Here is a 24,004-nt window from a genome sequence, read left to right as displayed (position 1 = left end):
TCAGAGTTTGAGAGTTTGACTTCTGCTGTATCTGCTGTAATCATCTGACAAATGTCCATATTCTTTTCTGTCCTCATTTACTTATTTACTGTCCTTGTTCACTGTGAGGGACATCTAGGAACAGAGTGGCATTTTCTGTTGGAGACAATGTAAAAATAATAAATTATAAGCTACTTTGAGATAGTTGGCAAGAAAAATGATGTATGATTATTACTGTGTAATTAATGTTTATTTTCTAACTAATGCTTTAGCAGTGTCCTTTGATTGTCATATTTAGTCTATTTTAAAGCAGCATTTTGGCAGTCTCCCATTTTCCCAACTTTTTCCAATTTCACTATTATAATGCCAGAAAATTATATTGTAAACTTAAGAAAGAGGTGAATTTTTTTTCATACTCTTGACAGAGCATCCTTTTACTGTCTAAATTAAAGTAAGCTGAAAAAAAGGAATGTCTATTTTAAAAGACAGCTGTAAAACAAACCTAAGACAATGAAAGCTAATATAACCTGTTTTGCTTTGATTCTACTTGGAAAGATGCACTCAGGTTTATGAATATGCATTCTACACTGCTATTTGGTTCCTGTAACTAAATGTACACTTGATTTATTGTACTGGAATCAATATTTTATATCAAATTTATTTAAGAAGAATGAGAGATCTTTTGTTTTCATCAGTTATATGATTGAAGTCACCAAAGTTTGAGGTCAGTGTATTTTAAGATAATTTATCATGATTTTCTTCTGTTAGGAACTGAGTTGGAAGAAAGTGCTCTTTTTTTTTTTTTTTTTTTTTCATAGAGTGCAAGCTAGGGAGGGGCAGAGAGAGAGGGAGACAGGATCCGAAGCAGGCACCACGCTGACAGGCTGACAGTGCAGAGTCTGATGCGGGGCCTGAACTCAAAAACTGAGATTGTGACCTGAGTTGAAGCTGGACACTTAACTGACTAAGCCACCCAGGTGCCCAAAAGTGCTCCTTTCACATATCTATTACCAACTATTTTGAGTAAGTGTGCGTATTTTACTCACCCTCTGGAAACATTATTCTGTCAGGCACTGTTCTGAAGGTGCGATTTCATAATTCAGAGTAATACTTCTTTATCCTGAAAATGGGTATTTATGGTTGCTTTTCCTCTCTGTCTCTGCTTGCAAGGGTACAAAAGGAGAGAACTAGATTTCATTACCATTTTTTTTTTTTAAGTAAGCTCTGTGCCCAATGTGCTGCTTGAACTCAAGACTCCAAGATCCAAGAGTCACAATGCTCTACCAACTGAGCCAGCTTGGTCTCCCCTCATTACTGCTTCTTTGAAGGTCAAGAAAAAAGAGGGGCACCTAGGTGGTGCAGTCATTGAAGCATCTGACTCTTGATCTCAGGTCATGATATCATGGTTCGTGAGTTTGAGCCCCACATCGGGCTCTGTACTGATGGTGCGGAGCCTGCTTGGGATTTTTGTCTCTCCTTCTCTCTGCCCCCACCCCGCTTGTTCTTTCTCTTTCTCTGTCTCTCTCAAATAAATAGACATCAAAGTAAATAAGGAAAAGTAGTCAAGAAAAAAAGAGCCTGTCACATTATGCAGTGGTATTCTGATTGAAAATTGGGAAGGTTACTAGAGGTTTTATAAGAAAAGTTGCAGTAGAGAGACTGTATATTTAAATTTAGTAGTGGGGTGCCTGGGTAGCTCAGTAAGTTGAGAATCCACTCTTGATTTTGGCTCAGGTCATGATCTCACACTTTGTGAGATTGAGCCCTGCACGGAGCCTGTTTGGATTTCACTCTCCCTCTCTCTCTGCCCCTATGATGCTCGATCTGTCTTTCTCTAAATAAATAAACTTAAAAAAACAAAAACAGAGTGGGTCTGAAAAGAATTGATTGTTGCTTTTTCGTGTTTTTCCTAACATTCTACCATTGTGTCCTTTTAATAAAATACATATATTTTAAATATTACCATTTTAAATATTCAGTCTTATAAATACTTGTAATGATATTTTATTAGTATTCTTGACTGTTTTATTTTGGCTCTTGTCTGCTGCATTTGCAACCAAATTATACTTTATATGCTAGACAAGGTTTATGCCAGCCTAATTGGTTGCTGGCATTTCTTAGTCTCGCAGCTGCTGTGAATTCAGCTGTGAACTAAGGAACATATAATAGGATCCTGTTTTCAGAGACCAAAAGGCAATTGTCAACATGTAAGACTTGTTTTTGACAGCTCAATAAATATATGAAATTTTATGGCAAGCTAAATAGTACTAATAGCAATCTTAAGTAACCACCTTAATTTTAAAGATTAGAAGAATCTATATGTTATTTTTGTTCACTGGCGCAAAGGTGACTTAAGTTCTGGTGTTCTCTATTCAGTGATTTTTAAAAAGTAATTTGTCTTAATGTTTACTCATATTTTTATTTTTATTTTTATTTTTTATTTTTTAAATGTAATGTTTGGTTTTAGAGAGACAGAGAGAGAGAGAGAGAGAGAGCGCCTGCCCGCGTGCGGGCGTGTGGGAGTGGGGGAGGGGCAGAGAGAGAGAGGGAGACACAATCTAAAGCAGGCTCCAGGCTCTGAGCTGTCAGCACAGAGCCTGGCATAGGCCTAGAACTCACCAACCATGAGATCATCACCTGGGCTGAAGTTGGATGCTTAACCGACTGAGCCACCCAGGCACCCCTACTAATATTTTTTAAAGTTGAGATCTGAACTGTTTTCTCGATGATTTTACCAAACAAAAAGTTGAGACTTTCAATGATGCAAAAATATTTCTAAAAATGAACTAAACATAAAATGGCTTTGAAGTAAAGGTTGTGATTTCAAAATATTTTGTGTATTTATATTCTTTGATTTAGCAGTTAATAGTTTTGTAAATTATCCTGACATCTAAATTTGGGGTGAAATATATATTTCTTTGGGGTTGAACCATATTAAATTAGCCTTTTAAGGTTAAAAATGGTCAAATATAGACGTTGTGATTTTTTTTTCTTAATTATCATGATTTAATTATATTTATCATATGATTTAATTATATTTAAAAGTCTGTTAGTTCTCAGTAGCAGAAACTTAGGATCCTGTTTTTAAACATACACATTTAAGGTCTGTAATCTGTTGAATCTGTTGAAAATTATGTTGTGTGTGAAAATGTTAAGTGAGAGTCCATTTGCCTTTGTTTTTATTTTATATTTTAATTTTTAAAAATGTTTATTTATTTTGAGATACAGCGTGCACACTAGCAGAGGAAGGGCAGAGGGGGAGGGAGAGAGAGAGAATCCCAAGCAGGGACTGACTTGGGGTTGGAACTCAGGAATCCCATGAGCCAAAATCAGGAGTCAGACGCTTAACCGACTGAGCCACCCAGGTGCTCCTATTTGCCTTTATTTTAAGTGGGAAACAATTACAGTGTTCATCGTTGACTCACATTCCCCAGACTATTTCATAAATGCAGCTGACACTATAAAATCATCTACATATCAGTAAAAACTATCATGTTGCACAAATAATAAGTATTAAGGGTAACAAATCAGTTTTATATGCAGTAAAAACTTTTCTTTCGTCGTAATTGCATTTTGCCCATGCTCTTTCAACATTTTCTTAAATATTTTGGGAGTTGTTCAACACTAAGCAAAACAAGGAGTAGTAAATATGAGAGACTTGAAATACATTTGGGACGAGCACACACTGTCAGAAAATGGCTCATAATGTGTATGATGCAAGCATCATTCTTTGCCTACATTTCGTATCATTTTGGTACTTGACATGCTTTTTAATATGTGATTCTGACCGTCTATCAATTATATTTGGAATGTGACTCAACTTTTCTAGCATACTCTTTTGTTTAAAATGTGAATTGAGTTTTGGCATAGATAAATATAAATATAAATTCTTCTGTATAAACATTGGCCAAAGTATCTTGCATTGAGAGAGAAGTATGTTTTATGAAGTTTGAGTATTAAACACGAGGAAGTATTCTACAGGGAATGGGGAGAGAGAGGTTCTGCAGGATTTGCTTTTACTTTCCAAAACTCTTCCCAAGTATTATCCTTTGCTCTCAAAAGATGACATTTTCCACACTGTAATTTATCTTTACAAGTAGTTGAAATAAAGTTGAAAACTTCTAAATATCTTGAGTTTTGAGATTGTAACAGGTATAATTAATTCATATAAGAGTAATTTTATATGATAGTGTGAACCTAAAGTTTTCAAATCTGACTCCCATTTTTTTATGAATTTGACATAAAGAATTAACGATGGATTGGGACTTCTGATCAAAACAGTTCAGTAAAGTTTATATATTGGCATTCTTCTGACCCACATGCATCAGAGAAAACAAAGACAGCTGAGCTCAAGAGCAAGATACCACGATGGAGTAGAAATGGATCAGAAATACTAAGGGATGGTGGGGCTCTGCAGGCAAGGATGGCAAAAGTTGATTCCTATAGGAAGATAGGGAGATTTAAAAAAACCCCACAAGTTCCCTGTTTGAAGACAGAGACTGGTATGGCTCCTTTTTATATAGGAGCTCCCTGGAGCTAGGTTTATAGAAAATTTTCTCCAAGGGAGGCAGTCCAGTATGATTAAGGTAGAAATACAGGGCTGACACTTAGCCACTGTGCACTGGGAAATCGTACCAGTTATTTCTGGCATTATTTATTCTCATCGGTCAGGTGCCTTATCTTTGGAAATCTTTGGAAATCTTTAACAGGATATGTAGAAAACTTGCATGTGTTTGGAATTTGAAAAACACTTCTAGAAAACTCATGAGTCAAAGAATCATAAAATTAGAAAGTAGTTTCAACTCCCATAACAAAAATACTAAATACACAAATTTGTAAGATGCTGCTAAAGCAGTTCTTGGAGAGAAATGTGTAGCTTTAATTGCTTATCAGGGAAAAAAAGGGATAAAGATGAATAAGCAAAGCATCCATCTTAAGAATTTGAGAAAAAAATGATGCAGCAAAATGTGTCCGAAGTAAGTTACAGGAAAGATTAATGTTAAGAACGGTAATTAAGTATTTAATAACACAGTAAAAGGGCTCAACAAAACCAGGTGTTGTTCTTGGAAGAGATAAAACTGACAAATCTGATACAAGATTTACCAAGAAAGAACGATGAAAAATTATTAATGAAAAGTGATTGTTACAGATCGCCACAGACATTCAACATAATTATGAACAACTTTATGCCCAAAATGTGAAAACTTAAATAATTATCTCCCAGAAAAAAGTATAATTATCAAAAGTCACAAATAGAAAACCACAGTCATCTTAAAATGGTTAGGAAAATTGAATCTTTTCACAAATAAAACCCTAGACCAAGATGGTTTTAACCAGATACTCAGGGTTCAAATAATTCTCATTTAAACTGTTCCAGAATAAGGTTGGAATGAGAAAAGAAGACTGCTGGCAGCTATTACTCTTAGTCAATGATGTAAAGATCCAGCACAAAATTCTTAATGTAATTCCAACTAGAATCCTGACAGGTGGTTTTTTAAATTATTGGGTTATTTGATTTTTGGATTTTGACAAGCTGATTCTATAATTTATACAGACATGCAAAAGGCTAAGAAGATCAAAGAAACTCTTAAAGAGCAATTAGGTGGGGACGCTTCTTTTACCAGCTAGCAAGACTTATTGCAAAGCTGTAACAGTACGACTGTGTAATTTTGGTTCAAGGAAAAAGAAATGGGCTGATGCATGTTTGCTTGAAATTTGACGAGTCATAGTGCAGATAAGTCAGGGAAGGAAGAGCCTTCCAGGAAATAGCACTGGGATAATTTGGTTTTCATGGTGGGGTGGGGGGAGTTGGGAATTATGTTACCATACACAAAAATCAAAATGACAGTAGGTTGCATTCTTGAGTATAAAAGACTTTGTGAAACTGTGGAAGAAAATGTCAGAAACTTTCTTAATGACCCGAGTCTCAGGAAGAATTTTAGAATGTAAAAAGCTGTAATTGAAACCTATATATTTACATTAAAATTATCATCTTGAAATTCATCAAAAAACATCATAAAGTAAAAGATGAGCCTTAAATTTGGAGAAAATATTTGCAACATATTTAACAGAAGATTGATACCAAAATATATGGAGAATTTGCAGAGAAGTGGGAATAAAAAAACACTCAAAATGTTTGGTGGCCAACAAACATACAAATAGGCACAGCCTCATTAAATCAGAGAAATTAGAACCACAATATGATCATAGTGGATGTGAAGTCATTGTTAGTAGGATTGCAAATCATTGCAGGTATAGTCACTCTGGGAAACATGGTGGCACTAACTAGAAAAGATACATATGTGTGTATTCTGTTTCTTACACTTCCGAGAGAAATTTTTGCTTATTTGTATCAGTGCACATGTATAAGAATGCCTGTAACACCATTGTTTCTAATAGCAAATATATGAAAACACATGTTTGTCAACAGAGTAGATAAGTTTTTGGCATATTCCTATGTAGTGAAAATAAGTGAATTAATTTACAACAGCATAAATGAATCTTGGAAAACCAGTGTGTACCAGAAGCAAGGTTTAAAGTAGTGTCACTCCATTTACACAGTGTAAAAATAAGCAAGCTGTTCAGGTACTTTTGTGTTACATGTATAGGTGGTAAAACTTTAAAGAAAAGCCACAGTATGACTCTCATATTAGGATAATATTATTGCTGGTGGTGGGGGAAGAAGGGAAAGGGAGATTCACTTAGGGAGGGGGGCATCTGGAGTTTCAAAGGTATTGTTCCTTTTTTTTTTTTAAGATTTTATTTAAAAAATTTTTTAAGGTTTATTTATTTTTGAGAGAGAGAAGAGAGAGAGCACACAAGTGGGGGAGGGCAGAGAGAGAGATACACAGAATCTAAGCAGGCTCTAGGCTCTGAGCTGTCAGCACAGAGCCCATTGGGGGGCTCAAACCCTCGAATTGTGGGATCATGACCTGAGCTGAAGTCAGACGCTTAACTGACTGAGCCACTCAGGCGCCCCTTAAAGATTTTATTGTTGAGTAATCTCTCCACCCATTGTGGGGCTCAAACGTACAACTCTATCAAGTCTCATGCTCCACTGACTGAACCAGCCAGGCACCCCTCAAAGGTATTGTTTTCTAACCTGGCTGGTAGTGAATACACAGGTGTGTTACCTTTTTTTTTTTTTTTTTTGAATGTAGAAGTGTATATGATATAATTTATAGTAAAGTAAATGGGGAATCAGAGAGTCAAAGGGCAATGAATTAGTGATGATGGAATACAGGAATTTTCTCAAACCAAGAATGGTGATTGTGCTAGAGGGGCTATGTGGGAAGATTGTACCAGGTTCTAGGGAAAGATACTTCGAATTCTGATTGGTCTCTGAGCTGTAGTTCCTTATCTGTATCGACAACTGCACATGATCCCTATTAACAACTATCCCTATTAGGATAAAATACTTGTTTTTGATTTAGTGATAATCATAATGATTTCTTTCCCTTGAAAAATGTTGTATATATGTATCCCTCTTTTTATTATATTACTTAACAGGTGTGTACTATTTGACTTTGGAAAAAATCAAATCATAATTTTTATTACAATTAAAAATAAGAAATTTGAGTATCTCACTTGAGCTATATGTAAAACATTTTTTAAAAAAACCTTTAAAGGTATATTGGATAAAGTTAGACTTAAAACATTTTTTAGAGGCAACTTTTGTTAAACATAATCAAAACCCCATCCTGCAGATATTTCTGGTTATTTCATCCACTGACCAAAAAGCATACACTTGAGATTTGATTCATTCATTAAGCTCTAGTCTTTATTAATTTCTTCTTATTGGAATTTCATATTTCTTTGTTCCTATTAGATGAGTAAACTGGACCCTGGTAGAGATAAGCGAACAGTTTCTCCTTTCTCAACATTTCTGTCTTCTTAAACCTCTAGAGCTTAGTCTCAACTGGTGAATTAGCTGCTTTTGACTCTCATTTACTTGTGGCCTAAGGCTTTCTGCATTTGTAAGTGAACTTCTGGAGGTACAGCTATTGAGGACTGCTGATAATGGGTTTTCAAAAGAGAATCTTGATTTTCTTTATCCTCTTTCTGTAGTCTGTCTGATTTCTGTAGTCTGTCTTTGGAAATTAAGGTCCCTGTGAGATTGTGTGACCTGTAGTTCTTTAGGTCCTATAGTCTGCTCTTCGTTCCCAAGGTAAGTTGGAATATTGTAGTAGATGCCTAACAGGAATGTGGTATTGGTCTTGCTTTTGCAACATGATACACTTTTCCTCATTCTCATTATTGTGGTACTTCTGTTGGTAATTGCATGGAGACCCCCTGTCTCTACTCTTCAACAATCTCAGCTACAGCCTCTTCATTTCCTGCTGAAAGTTAGTATTTGTGGTATTTAAATATATCTTCTTTGTTGTAGTAACCTTGTTCGTACTCATGGGTATTACTGTTTTGAGGCTGGGTTTCACTACTTTGAGACCTAGTAGCTGCTGGCTCTCAGACTCACTAATTATGTTGTGGAGATGGTGATGAATGTGGGGCTTGATGCAGCAGTGGGGATTCCTCCTAGATTATAATGGAGACCATCAGGGCAGCTCATGGCTCTCTGGGGTTCACTCTTCACTTCCACTACCACTTAAGCTCAGTTTCTCTTTTTCTTTTTTAAGTTTGTTTATTTATTTATTTTGAGAAAGAGAGGTCAAGTGGGGTGGGGCAGACAGAGGGGGGAGAGAATCCCAAAGCAGTGCAGAGCCTTATGTGGGGCTTGAACTCATGAACTGTGAGATCATGACCTGAGCTGAAATGAAGAGTTGGACGCTTAACCCACTGAGCCACCCAGGCACTCCTCTCTCTTTTTCATAACCTGTAGCAGCTTTGTAGATGTACTGCTTGGGTCTCTCTTTAACAAACTACTTACTGTTCCTTCAGCTCCAGGGAGTACATGTAGCTGACAGCCTCTAGCTGTTAATTTAGGCTCCTAAGATTTTGAGTTGAGGCCTTGTGTTTCCTAGGAAACCTCCTGCTACTGACTGAGCATGGTGTGGGTTCTAGGGTGTTTCCATTTTGTCCCAGTGTTGGACTGTTCTAGTGGGCAGTCTTTGCTTTGGAGTACTTTACTGGGTTGTCCAGAACATTGTCAGATCTTTGTCAGGGTCTGAGGCTCTGTCTGCTGAATCCTGTTTTATATCCCCTTTCCTTCACTGATTTTAGATCCATTTGAGTCTGAAAGTTTTCCATCCTCAGTCCTGTTTTACTCCCCCCCGCCCAGCTTTTATCTTTCATAATAAAATTCTTGTCCTTGAACATCTGCTTCCTGGAGGACCCGACTGACACATACCACTTCTGTTGGTTGTTTACCTAATTTCTGTCCAATCACATTGGTAGCGAATGTTGTCTCATTTTCTTCTTTTTAAGCCTCTCCCTTGAATCTTCTCAGTATTTTCCAGTTCATCATTTCTGTCTACCCTTAATACCCGATTGTCTAATGTCCACTAATCTTAGTAAATGCCTTATTTTTACAATAACATTGTTTCATATACTGTGTATCTGGTTTTTTTTTTAAGATTTTTAAAGAGGTATAAAGTGTATTAAGGTAAATTATAAATGCCCCCAAGGATTTCATTCAGGAAATACATATGAAACCTATTAAATAATATAAAAATGCACATCTGTAACATAGTTTCTGTCCTTCCTTGAAGAATAATCAAATGGGTGGGTAAGATGAAGACAAATAAGTAAGAAGTACACACGCACACACACACACACGCATCTAAAACCTTGATCTGCTTCTAGGAATTTGTCCCAAAGAAATAATCTGACAAGTGTAAAATAATACACGTGCAGTAGTATTCATTGCACTGTTTTTAATAGCAAAAAATTGCATACAACCTAAGTACCATGAATAGATATTAAATAAGTTGTAATAAACATAATGGAATATTCTGTAATAATTAAAAATAATTACTTAGTTCTGTGGTTATTAACAAGTAAGATCCACAGTCTGCTAAGAGAGGGAAAACAAGTTTAATATGTTACATAGGACACCCTGTCTCTACAAATGGTAAGTAGTAGAACTGTCAGAGAAAGTAAGGTATAGAATGGATTTAGATAGGCAGCATGAAGAAAGAGAACATTTTAGATTACAGTTTCCAACCTTTTTGGACGTAGAGTCCTTTTCTCAATATTTTAAAAACAATGTCACTTTGTCCAGTATATGATAGTGATTTTTACATACAAAGTGTTTTATATTAGTATAGTATTAAAAAGTGCTCTCTGAATTTTTTTTGTTTTATAGTTAGTATCATTGCATAGTAAAGAAATTTTTTAATGATTAGAAGTATATAAAATTTCAGGCATTCTCTGCCACTGTGTAACCATTTTTTCATGTATGTTGAAAACAAATTTTCAGTCTAAACCAATTTCTCGAGTTTCTGGTCTTAACAGCATATCTATGATCCCATAGACAAAGTTTATTCACAAATCCTGAGAGTCTGGAAATCCCTTGTAAGAAAAGTAGTGTCGTTTTCTTACCATAATTTATTACCGTAATTTATGACATCTTAAAAATGTATGTTTTATTCCCACTTAGGCCGAATACATCAAGCAATGGTAACATCTTTAAATGAAGATAATGAAAGTGTAACTGTTGAATGGATAGAAAATGGAGATACAAAAGGCAAAGAGGTATGATCACTGGGTTAATTTTTTATTTATTTTTTTTGAGAGAGTAGGAGCAGGGGAGAGGGGCAGAGGCAGAGGGGAGTGGAGGGAGGGAGGGAGGGGGAGAGAGAGTGTGAGAGAGGGAAGAAGGGAGGGAGGGAGGGAGGCCTAAGCAGGCTCCATGCTCAGTGTGGAGCCCAATGCCGGACTTAATCCCACAATCCTGGGATCCTGACCTGAGCTGAAATTAAGAGACGCTCAACTGACTGAGCCACCCAGACACCCCTAAATTTTTTTTGATTGTAGTTTTAAATAATCTCTACACCCAACATGTGGCTCGAGCCTACAACCCCAAGATCATGAGTTGCATACTTTACTGACTGAGCCAGCCAAGTGCCCCAATCACTGGTTTAAATTTTATTTCTAGTCCCACAATCAAGGTTCCAAATATAAAACAAAACAGAGGCTCCTGGGTGGCTCAGTTGGTTAAGTGTCCACCTTCGGCTCAGGTCACTATCTCATGGTTCATGGGTTTGAGTCCCATGTCGGGCTCTGTGCTGACAGCTCGGAGCCTGGAGCCTGCTTTGGATTCTGTGTCTTCTTCTCTGTCTGCCCCTCCCCTGCTCATGTTCCGTCTCATAAATAAAACATTAAAAAGTTTAAGACAGAGAGTATATAATTTTTTACATAGTGCATGTATTCTTCATCATTGTTTGAAAAACTTAAAAATGATGAAAAAATTTCACTCAAAGATTGGTAGGTACCTCTTCAATATGGTAAGTGATGGGACATATAATCAAGACCACAAAATGCTGTCTTTTAAAACAAATTTAATGTTTATTTATTTTTGAGAGAGAGCAAGCACAAGCAGGGGAGGGGCAGAGAGAGAGAGAGGGAGACACAGAATCGAAGCAGGCTCCAGGCTCTGAGCTGTCAGCACAGAGCCCGACGTGGGGCTCGAACTCACGAACCTCGAGATCATGACTTGAGCTGAAGTCGGACTCTTAACCAGCTGAGCCACCCAGGTGCCCACAAAATGCTGTTTGAATACAGATTCTTTAAATATATGTGGGTTGTAATTGTAGATAATATAGTTTTCAAGGCAGTACTATTCATGAGGCCAAAATCATTTAACAATTATTCTCTCTGTGTAAATTCGTAAAATAGTGTCAAAATTTACTCTCAAAATATATGCATTTTTTAAAACAGATTGATCTCGAGAGCATCTTTTCACTTAACCCTGACCTTGTACCTGATGAAGAAATTGAACCCAGTCCAGAAACACCTCCACCTCCAGCATCCTCAGCCAAAGTAAACAAAATTGTAAAGGTTAGTGATGAAAATTCAGAGCACGGGTGGGTGGGTGTGTGGGCTGAGGGTCTGGTTTGAAATGACAGTCTGTGAAGAGTATGTTTTAAGCATTAGTTTGCTTTAAAAAAACAAACTGTAATATTTCTGCCATCTTCATGTCATGTATATGCTTACATCCTTTGAAGGATCGAGGTTGTCCAGTTGACAGTTAATGATCATCATTAGGTAAAATCCTAGGAATTCCTTTCCTGATTTTCCTTAGGATTTTTCCTAAGACTAGTAGCTTCTCAGGAGATATGGATGTCAAAACCATTTGCTGTCCATATTTGTTGAATGATACATATGACTTAGGTAAAGAAGGAATGTTGATTTTTCATAATAAATTCCCACTCCACTAGTCTTTTGAAGTAGTGATTCTGCTACTTATGTTCATTAGAGAAGGATGGGAAATGATAGAATGTAGTTTAACTACTGTGTTATCTGTAAAGATGAACTTTAAAACCATGCCGTATATCCTCCCTAAGAGTTTTATCTTTACAAAAATAAAAGCAATGTCGTTTTTATTATTTTAAAAGGTAATGCCCGTCCTTCCTATTGAAATTGCTCACTATTAAAATTGTATATCAAAATGCAACTCTTTTTTTTTTTTTTTTTTCAACGTTTATTAATTTTTGGGACAGAGAGAGACAGAGCATGAACAGGGGAGGGGCAGAGAGAGAGGGAGACACAGAATCGGAAACAGGCTCCAGGCTCTGAGCCATCAGCCCAGAGCCCGACGCGGGGCTCGAACTCACGGACCGCGAGATCGTGACCTGGCTGAAGTCGGACGCTTAACCGACTGCGCCACCCAGGCGCCCCAAAATGCAACTCTTTTTAAACCAGTTCACTCACACCGTTGTTTAATCTGTAGTTCTTCATCTTGAGGCTTCAAAAAGTATTTGTTGATTTTGTCATGTACAGGTATAACATTAACCCTATAGGAATTTGGTTATCTTGAAAGGAAGATATACAAAAGCATCCAAATACAGTGTGACGGGAGCTTAACATTATCAACAAAACATTCTACTTTTTAAGTTCTGCATATGAACATAAGGCAGATTTTCAGTTCATGTAATTTAACTAGGATATTGAGTGTCACTGCTTAGAGGTCTTTAGTTATGACTTGTAGATGGACTGTTTTTCATATTTGACTTCACAGCCTTGAAGGATCTTCATCGTTGATCCTTCTTAGTATGTCATTAGCAGCCTTTGCTGTGCATTAAAATCACTTGGAGAATTTTTTTAAAATACTGATGCTTAGCCCACTTTCAGCGATTCATTTTATCTAAAGTGAGGCCCTAGAATCAATATCCTTTTATTAGTACCCATCTGATATAAATTTGCAAATGTTCTCTCTAGCTTTGAGAACCACGACATTTTTTGATATCTTTCTTTTCAGGTGACTAAAATGAAGTCTTGGTAAATAAATAATAGGATCAAAAATTTGCTGCTCTAGTGTATGCAGTGTTGGGAGTCTTTGAGAGTCCAGTGAAATCTTTTATTTTTCAAATTCTTTTTTTTTCACAGTGAAATCTTTTAGTAGAAATGAGAGAAAAAAAGAAATGACAGTGAGCATTTCTTGGTATTTTGATGTTTAACAGTAGATTGTAAGTTGTCTAAAACTGGTATTTTATTGATTACTTCCACGTCCAAAGATGAAATGTAATACATGCTTTTGAAATGTATTACATGGTTGTAGCATGATGACTACAACTATACCTTTTACTGAAATTGCTTAACTTCACTTTGCTTCAGTTTTCTCATGAAACCAGAATAATAGTAACTACCTCATAGGGTTGTTGTGAAGGTTGAGTGAATTAATATTAACAGTGTCCGTCTCATACTAATTCCTGAATATTGCTTTTTGTGGGGAGGTGGTGGCCAATACTCATATGAAGAAACTTGAATATTGCTAGCACTAGTGTAGTAATTTATTAGCAGATTATTTATAGTTTTTTCCATTTAGTTTTATAATATATTTTTAAAAAATTTTTTTTAATGTTTTTATTTTATTTTTGAGAGAGACAGAGTGCGAGACAAAGCGAGAGAGAGAGGAGACACAGAATCCAAAGCAGGCTCCTGGCTCTGAGCTGTCAGCACAGAGCCTGACATGGGGCTTGAACTCACGAGCCGTGAGATCATGACCTGAGCAGAAGTCGGACGCTTAACTAACTGAGCCACCCAGGCGCCCCTAGTTTTATATTTTGTATTCACCTACTTTCATTTAATTAAAGAAAGCTGAAATTATGATAAATATCTGAGGAGTAAAGAGAGAAAGTAAACGAACATTTTTTTGTTGTATAGAATCGACGGACTGTGGCTTCTATTAAGAATGACCCTCCTCCAAGAGATAACAGAGGTAAAGTAAACATTTCTCTATAATTTTTCCTATTAACTTTTTAGTATTACCCTGACAAAGTAAATCAAAAGTTAATATCACCCTTGACATTATTATTCATTTAAACTTTACCTGGCTAATTTGAAGGTTGGCTATCAGAAATTCCCTAATATGATAATGTCAATAATATGAAAAACGATTTATAAAGGTACATGATGAATGTGAAACTCCATAATCTGTGCACTTTTTGATTCATCTCTTTACCTAGTAACTTTTCAGATTTGAGAAGAGTTATCATGAGAAAGAAAGGAATGGGGAAGTAGTCAGTTAATTGATTTCACAAGACTAAATCTAATCTTCACATTTTAATGTGACTTTTTGGCTAACAGTCTTCCAAAAAGAGTCATGGGTAACTTGGGAGTCAGTTAAAGAAAAGTTGAATAGGTACAATTTGTAGTTAATTGCAGGTATTCCATATATTTTCAGCCCAGAAATGTAAAACACAGTTAATTTCTTTTCTTTTCAGCAATTCAGAATTGTCATTTCTAGCAGTGATAATTTCTCTGTATGTGAAGGAGAGGCATAGGTATTAGAAGAGAGATTGGAGGTAGAGGCAAAGTCCTACACTTTAAACCTATCCTTCCTTTGAGTCTTGTGAAAATTTATATTGGCTATGTGAAATGTGATATGCATATTTTACTTTATATTTATTTTTTCACTTTGGTAACATAATCATTGGGAAATTCTTTGCTGAAGATTTGCATATTTGAGGAGCAGAGAGTGGGATTTGGAATTACAGGCAGGGTTGAAGGGCTTTTTTTAAAACTTTATGTACAGACTTGGGTAAATTTTTCAAAATGACAGTGCATTTAAATTTAAAATTTATATTTGCTACACTTACATTATTTAAATGATTATTAAGAGTTAGGCTTGGCTTTAGTTTTTATATAAATTATTCAGAATGAGTTGTTTCTTTTTTTAAAATATATTTATTTATTTTGAGAGAGAGAATGGGGAGTGCAGGTGGAGGAGAGGCAGAGAGAAAGGGAGAAAATCCCAAGCAGGCTCCACACTGTCAGCACAGAGACCGACTCAGGGCTCTAGCTCACGAACGGTGAAATCATGACCTGAGCCAAAGTCGGACACTTAACGAACTGAGCCACCCAGGCGCCCCTCAGATTGAGTTTTGTAGCTTGAATTACATTGGTGGGACCGAAGTCCACACACATTCCTGTGAAAAACCTCTTGCTTGTTAGATTATTGAACAGAATTGATTGTTCCATACTTTATTTATACCCACGTAAGTAGAAAATCTGAGAGTTGACTAATGTACCTCTTAAGTATCTGTTCTTTTGAGGTCTCTCTGTTCCTTTTACTAGGGTTCATCTTTACTAATTTTCTGTTCTGAATTTAAAAATTGTTTCATTTACAGTGGTTGGTTCTGCACGTGCACGGCCTAGTCAGCTTCCTGAGCAGTCTTCCTCCGCACAACAGAATGGTAGTGTTTCAGATATATCTCCAGTTCAAGCTGCAAAAAAGGAATTTGGACCCCCTTGTATGTAAATCATGTACCAAGGATTCAGTTATTTTAGGCATACATGTATTCTCTCTTGGTCATCTTTAAAGTCTCCAAATGGTAAAGTTTAACTACAAACGACTGCAGATTTCATTTTACCACTGTGGAAAAATTTTTTTCCTGTTAGTTTAGTCTGTTAATTGGGTGTTTAAATGTATATTTTGGAGAATTTCTAAATGTAAAATTATACCAATATCTCAGTTGCTTTGAATTTAAAATTCTGGTCAGATGATAATTCGACAGATGTTATGGAAGAAATTCTTATGCTTCTCGATCTTTTCAATTCAAACATCTGTGATTGTAAACCAAGAGATGACATGTATCAATATGTTAAAGTCATTTTTCTTGACCATTTGTATATTGTCCTGTTCCTGGTTTCGTTAAAGCAGCTCATAGTAAAGTTCACGTAGTTGTTATAGGCATGCTTTGTCAGTGTGTAACTTTTTTTTTGGTGTTATGTGGTGAGATTGATTATATGTAAAATTTTTGCATGTAAGTTCAGTACTATAAAAAGAAAGCTCTGCTTCTACAGCTCATCTTTTTTCTTTCAGCACGTAGAAAATCTAATTGTGTGAAAGAAGTAGAAAAATTACAAGAAAAACGAGAAAAAAGGAGACTACAACAGCAAGAACTTAGAGAAAAAAGAGCCCAGGTTTGTAACAGAATCATATTTTGTTTATGCATGAACTGAAGATTTAGACTGTGTTAGTGAACGTGAGATGCTTGTGAAAAAGTAGTGGAGGCGTTCATTTAAAGTTTTCAGTATATTAATTGATTGTTAAACTGATGAGAAATAATATAAATTCTTATGAAAATATGTTACAGCATTTTTGCTACATGTACTTTTCACGTTTTGTTCCATTTTGAATAATAATTCATTGTGTTACTGAATTCAAATGCAGCCATTATACCTTTCAAGAATAGTATATTTTGGTTTTCTAAAATGATCTAAAAATACATGCAGAAGAATATCTAATTAAAGTAGATGATTATAAAGTAGACAGTTTTACTACAAAATTTTATTATTTTTCCATGGTTGAATTCAGCATATTACAGGGAAAGCAGAAATTCCTTGTATTTTGATTTATACTAGATATTAAAAGCCTATCTCTTGTGTCTCTCACATTCCCTTTGGATGGTAACAAAACTGTTTACTAACAAAGGAAAAATTACATAGAAGACTGGTCTTTTATCTCTCTGCAGGTGTTCATCTGCTGCAAATTCCGTTACTATACCCATAACTCTTTTATTGTGCTTATATTATAACTGTATTCTTAGAACTTGTTTCCTCTAATAAAATACCAGGATTGGTGCGCCTGGGTAGCTCAGTTGGTTAAGAATCCGACTTCCCCCTCAGGTCATGATCTCACCATCCATGAGTTCAAGCCCTGCTTCAGGCTCTGTGCTGACAACTCTGAGCCTGGAGACTGCTTCTGATTCTGTGTCTCCTTCTCTCTCTCCCCCTCCCCTGCTTACGCTCTGTCTTTTCTGTCTTTCTGTCTCTCTCCAAAATAAAGAAACATTAAAATATTAAAAAAAAAAAAAAACAAAAAAAAACGAGCATCAGGATTGTTTCTTTATTCAGGAGTATATTCAAATGCCCTTAAATTATAAAGATGTTGTGTTGTGGGATTATAAAACCAGTATAAAATTCAGCATTTTTAATAAATCAGGTTCTAACTTAAAGTGATCTGAGAATGATCATTTGGTTTTGAAATAAATAAAACAATGCAGATGGATCTACTGATACTTAGCACAGATGCCACCTAGTGTTTCCTGTGGGAACCTCATAATATTTTCACATTGTGATTTCTTAATTTTCACTTTACATTCAGTTTTTCAGTTGACATAGTTATCATTTCCTAAAAGAAAGTTAATTGAAAGTAATTTTCATTAACAGTTTTGAAATTTATATTCAAAGCAAATCTGTACCTGGTGCATGATAAAAATCTGACTTTTTAGAATGTTTAGTAGCTTATTGACTGCAGTCAACACATTCAGTAATTTAAATTTTAAAAGTTGAAAAAATTTTGTGTTTTGATTCCTTTAAGTTCTGAGGTGGTTTTTACCACCTTTAGGGTTTCTTTCTTTTTTTTTTTGTTGAGAGTCAACAAGAACAGAAAATGGGCATAAATGAATCCGTATTTCTACTTTATTGAAACACTGGATTCAGTATTGGGAAGAAAAAGGTGATTAAATGAATATTTCTAGAATTTCAGGTTTTTAGAAATTTAGAGTTTTTTAGACTTCTTTATTGATGTTTAAGATGAGCACTATTTCTCTTTTGTTTAATTTTCTGGGATGAGTAAGTTATATATAACATGATTTTGAGAGTTCATAGTGGCTTTAATGCGGAGTGTTTGGTTTAGAGTTAACACAATGCATTAGACTATCAGAATTGTGTATGTAATAAGAAGGTGATTCTTGGGCATGTTATTAATCCTAAACTCTGAAACTAAATTATATCATGCCTTTAGTTTGAGTTTCAGCTTGGCTATAACAAATGACACAATCTGCTAATTTAATTTTAATTTGCAAACCGTATTTAACATAAATGCAACAATATAATTAATGTAATTATAATAAATGATGAATTCTCTTGTTACAGGATGTTGATGCTACAAACCCAAATTATGAAATTATGTGTATGATCAGAGATTTTAGAGGAAGTTTGGATTATAGACCATTAACAACAGCAGATCCTGTAAGATTCGTTATAAACTATTGCTATGGAATTTTTTATGCTGTAAAAGAAAAAAAAATTTGATAACCACTTAATTAATATTGGATTTAGCTATGTAGTTTTTTCTCTCTTTATGGGTGCACATTCCCCATATTTTAAGGAGAAAATCAAGAAATCATCCACATTTGTGCTTATCTCTTATAATTTGGTTTATCAGACAGGCTTCCCATAGAGATGTCCTTTTCAGAGCAAATCCTCTCTATCTTTGGCAGGGCAGAATAACAGTTAAAGGAATGATGCCAGAAGACCCATTCTCCTTTCTGACTGTCACTTAAACTTCTATCCCGGTTCCAAGCTTATTTCCTCTTGGGCTATAGATCCCGCTGTCCTATCAGTTTGCTATTAGTTAATTTGTTATTTTTAAATAAATGTTAGTCTGGCTTTTAACAGTAAATATGGTTGTTTAGAACTGTACCAGTCCAGAAACCTAGCACTTGAAATAAATTCTCATTGTCTTACTACTCAACTACTTTCCTGTTGAAGAATGAGAATTTTTTGGACAGGGAATAGTTTGTGAGTCATTAATACTTAGGAGATAATCCATCTGACCTGGCCTGTACAGAATACCTTGGGTACGTAAAATACATTTTTGTCAGGCTGATGTATTCATAGAGTTGTTATTCATAATACTTTTGTCCCATATATTTTAGTCCTTGCTACCCCTTTAACCTACTACATCTGAAACTCCTACTTTGGGGCAGGGATTGGCAAACTTTTCCTTCAAAGACCCTGATAGTAAAGAATTTGGCTTTGTGAACCAAATGGTCTTTGTCACAACTACTCAGTTTTACCTTTGTAGTACAAAAGGAGCCATAGACAATACCTAAACATATAACTGTCTCATTAAAACTTCTAAAAGCCGGTAGTGGCCTGGATTAGCCCTGCAGGCCATACTTTGCTAATCCCCGTGTTACAGATTTAATTATTATTAACAGGCAAGTACTGGGAGCATAAATTTTATGAAAAATATGTGTAAGAATCGACCTATTATAAAATTGTTGAAGTTATTTTGCTCACTAATATTCTGAGAATTGTGTCTATAGTTAGTTATTTTTGTCAACAACTTTCCTTTTAATCAACACGAAAATACATCACTTGGTGGGAAATTGTGCCTTTGTTATATGTAGCATATTTTGTAGTGAGTAAGGCAGCTTCTTAACGTGAGCCTAATGCTACAAAGTGTCCTCTACAAGGTTGTTTACTGTTTACCAAATAAAAAAATAAGCAACTTTCCATTATGCTCAGAATTTTAGAGATCATTGTCTCTTAACTATTAAAATTTGTACTTGCCATTTTGTGTTTTAAACTTATTTATCCTATTTATGCTATGCATCAATTTCTGGAGCCTCTGTAGGAAATAGTGCATAACTGACTTTTTTAGTGTTTTATAACACTGATGAACATTGAAACAAAATATTTTATTTCTAGATTGATGAACATAGAATATGTGTTTGTGTAAGAAAACGACCACTCAATAAAAAAGGTATGATGCTTTTTGAACTCTTAATAAGAGGTTGATTTTGCCCAATTTGTAATTTATTTTGATGATAGCAGAAATTAAATTGGTTCAGAAGAGTTTAATATAAGTCATTTTAAATCATTACGCAGATTTCTATGGTTAGATCTCTTGATTTGTTACTGCTCTATGAATCATTGCCATTTCTGGTTTTGGCTTCACAGAAATTTAGATTATTTTTACTTGGTTGTTGAAATACTATATCTTATTGAATGGCGTATTTCTGAAATTTTTGTATTTATAGAACTTAATACTTCAATTACATTTCTTTTTGCTTACATTTGTACATCCTAATGCTGTGAAAATTACTGGGCATTCATTTTCATTTATTCTTTTAGAAACTCAAATGAAAGATCTTGATGTAATCACAATCCCCAGTAAAGATGTTGTGATGGTACATGAACCAAAACAAAAAGTAGATTTAACAAGGTACCTAGAAAACCAAACATTTCGTTTTGATTATGCCTTTGATGACTCAGCTCCTAATGAAATGGTTTACAGGTAGGTAAATTTGTTTTAAATAAGAGTTTTGTTCTTACACTGTGTATCTGTCACCACCCTGAAACTTAATTGATCTTGGCATATCTCTCAAAAAATATAGTATGCTTTTTTTTAATTCTGAGTTTAAACAAGGTTACATAATAATAATAATGAAGGGCACCTGGGTGACTTAGCTGGTTAAGGCTCTGACTTGCTTTTGGCTCAGGTCAAGATCTCAGGGTTCCAGGGGTGTCTTGGTGGCTCATTTGCTTAAGCATCCGACTTTGGCTCAGGTCATGATCTCATGGTTTGTGAGTTCAAGCCCTGTGTTGGGCTCTCTGCTGGCTCAGAGCATGGAGCCTGCTTTGGATTCTCTGTCTCCCTCTCTCTCTTCCCCTCCCTCGCTTGCCCTCTGTCTCTCTCTCTCTCAAAAATAAATAAACATTAGAAAAAAAAATCTCATGGTTCATGAGTTCAAGCCCCACATCAGGCTCTGCTGTCAGCGCTGTCTCCCTCTCTGTACCCCTCCCCCGTGTGTGTGCTCGCATATGTGCACTCTCTCTCTCAAAATGAATAAACTTAAAAGAAAAACAATGATGAATATATTAACACTTGTTCTTTGTAATGCTCACCTGAAATCATGGTTTTTATTATTGGCTAGATACATTTCCTTCCACACACACACACACACACACACACACACACACACACACACGTTCACATATTCATCTTACAAACAACTCAAACTTGGAAGTATTATACATTGATATCCCAAATTATTAGGCCAAATTTAGATTTTCATATATAGTTTGTAAACACTGCCTTCTAAGAGCAGTGTTCTTTTAAGAGCAGTGTTCTTTCAGTGTATATAGAACTGTCTTGGCAGTTACTTGAATATTTTTTAGTTTATTTATTTATTTTGAGAGCGAGAGAGCATGAGCAGGGGAGGGGAGCAGGGGAGGTCACTTTTAAGAGCAGTGTTCTTTCAGTGTATATAGAATTGTCTTGGCAGTTACTTGAATATTTTTTAGTTTATTTATTTTGAGAGCGAGAGAGCATGAGCAGGGGAGGGGCAGAGAGAGAGAGAGAGTGTGAGAGAGAATATCCTAAAGAGGCTCCCTGCTGTCAGCACAGAGCCTGAGACCCATGAACCTTGAGATTCATGAACTGAGCCCAAACCAGGAGTCAAACGCTTAACCGACTGGGTGACCCGGGCGCCCCTTGAATGCTTTTTCATTGTCCTTTCATTTTATAAATACGGCTGGAAAACAAAATTTAAGAATTAAGAGTCCTAAGAATTGAACACTTATAAATGAAATATCATTGAAACCAACTTTATTGGTCCTAAGCCAGTAAACTAGAAGTTCAGTTGCAAAGAGGAGGAAATTAAAGAACCTGTGAACGCTAAATAGTATTATGAAAAATTTGTTTTATAAGGGAGTTATAAGTATAAATTACCTATTTTTTACCTTACTGAGAATAGTCCTCTCCTCACCCCTCACTTCTTTCTCTACTTCCACTCCTGTTTCATAAAATGTCTGTTTGACCTTGTAATTATAAGATATTTTTCTCTGAATATTCTAGGTTTAGTAACCATTCCTTTTTACCTTATATTTGTGCTTCTTAAATTTACCAATATTGATGCTATCCCCTTTCTTTAACTTTGAGGGAGTGCAAGTTAGGCCTTTTTTTTTTGGTCTAATCACTCTGCAGACCCATTTTCTACTTTGGTTTGACCTTTTTATCTTACTCCCTTTTATTCTATACCTTTTTCAGTTTTGTCTTAAAAATAATTGTAATTGAGCAACTGTATAAAGTGTGCCACATACATTATTTTGAAACCTAAACAATGATTACAATAATATATTTGAAAAATAACTCAAACCATAATAATTTTGGCATACTTCTCCCGAACTAAGACTATCAACTTCAAACTCAGTGTCTTACAAATATAATTTATATTTACTTAGCCATATTCAAGGAAATCCTGTCACTTTCTGCTTGGGTAGATGGTCTTAAGATAGTTTTGTAGTTTTTTTTCCCTTTTAGTTTTTCTCTGTTGAGATTATCACTCTCTTGATGTGGTTTCTTTTATTTTATTTATTTATTTTTTTTTTTAATTTTTTTTTTCCAACGTTTATTTATTTTTGGGACAGAGAGAGACAGAGCATGAATGGGGGAGGGGCAGAGAGAGAGGGAGACACAGAATCGGAAACAGGCTCCAGGCTCCGAGCCATCAGGCCAGAGCCCGACGCGGGGCTCGAACTCGCGGACCGCGAGATCGTGACCTGGCTGAAGTCGGACGCTTAACCGACTGCGCCACCTAGGCGCCCCAATGTGGTTTCTTTTAAAATGTTTTTGCTTTTCTTTGTATAAATGTTACTTGTCTGCCTAATATTTTGATATTTTGTTTATTTTTTAAAACTTTCATATTGTCATATATATATATAATATATATATTATACATATATATGTATATATGCTCAAGCTTAGCTACTGTCATTTTTTTTCTATCCATTATTGTGACCATTGTTTATTATGGAATTGCTTGAAATTATGCTTTAAAGAGCTTTAAGCAATATTAAGAGGAATTTATTTAAAATTTTTAACATATCAGTGGGCTTAGTTGTAGTCTGACATTTGAGCACATTGATTTATTAAAATGATTTTGTTTATTAATAAGACTTGATATTTTATTTATTTAATTTAAATATTGACAGCACATTCTGACTAGTGTATTTTATTTCTAAGGTTTACAGCTAGACCACTAGTTGAAACTATATTCGAAAGGGGAATGGCTACATGCTTTGCTTATGGGCAGACTGGAAGTGGAAAAACTCATGTAAGTAATTCATTATAGTTCCATCCTGGTATGAAGCTTGTTTATTTTCCTTATAGCTTAATTCTAAGACCTATATTTTTTTAAGATTTATTTCTGGAAAATGTCTACTATTTTTTATTTCCTTTTTAACATATAGACTATGGGAGGTGACTTTTCAGGAAAGAACCAAGATTGTTCTAAAGGAATTTATGCGTTAGCAGGTAACTCTTTTTTTGCATATCATTTGTAATATTCTTGAATATTATTCAAATGGCTTTGAAATAAAACATGGAAATATTGTTCAGGACTTGAAGGATAACCATAAAGCTAAACTTACCGTATATTATGTCAGTTTTAGGTTGTCAAACTGCTTGAAAAGAATTGTGAGATTAAGTGTTTGGGACAGAAATCTTGATATTTGTGTCATTTTAATCTGGCATGTTGTTAGAGCTTAGTATTTGTTGTTAGATAGCTGATTTGTGAAAAGCTGTTTGGTGTGGTTGTGGAAATAATCTTACTATGACCACCTATAATTTTATGTTATTGATAAAGATAAATAGTAGCATTCTTTTACT

The 24,004-nt window shown here is 35.2% G+C and overlaps 1 protein-coding gene across 4 annotated transcripts in view; it reads left to right on the top strand.

Moving 5' to 3' along the window:
- KIF2A (kinesin family member 2A) overlaps window positions 1-24,004 on the top strand; it is a 68,127-nt gene that overhangs the window by 22,741 nt on the left and 21,382 nt on the right. For 2 of the 4 annotated variants that reach the window (XM_086700159.1, XM_086700172.1), the window contains exons 2-11: window positions 10,535-10,629; window positions 11,815-11,934; window positions 14,260-14,314; window positions 15,726-15,791; window positions 16,421-16,521; window positions 18,478-18,573; window positions 20,041-20,095; window positions 20,467-20,629; window positions 23,360-23,450; window positions 23,587-23,650. In XM_086700159.1, the coding sequence (XP_086556285.1) occupies window positions 10,535-10,629; window positions 11,815-11,934; window positions 14,260-14,314; window positions 15,726-15,791; window positions 16,421-16,521; window positions 18,478-18,573; window positions 20,041-20,095; window positions 20,467-20,629; window positions 23,360-23,450; window positions 23,587-23,650 (906 nt within the window). Of the gene's footprint in view, window positions 1-10,534; window positions 10,630-11,814; window positions 11,935-14,259; window positions 14,315-15,725; window positions 15,849-16,420; window positions 16,522-18,477; window positions 18,574-20,040; window positions 20,096-20,466; window positions 20,630-23,359; window positions 23,451-23,586; window positions 23,651-24,004 lie in introns of all 4 variants that reach the window. The other 2 variants (XM_086700148.1, XM_086700169.1) reach the window with 1 other exon arrangement.

Source organism: Puma concolor, chromosome A1, assembly GCF_028749965.1.
Source record: "Puma concolor isolate L17-30 chromosome A1, mPumCon1.1.hap2, whole genome shotgun sequence".
In the NCBI taxonomy this organism is placed as follows: domain Eukaryota; kingdom Metazoa; phylum Chordata; class Mammalia; order Carnivora; family Felidae; genus Puma; species Puma concolor.
This window is presented reverse-complemented; position numbering and strand designations above follow the sequence as displayed.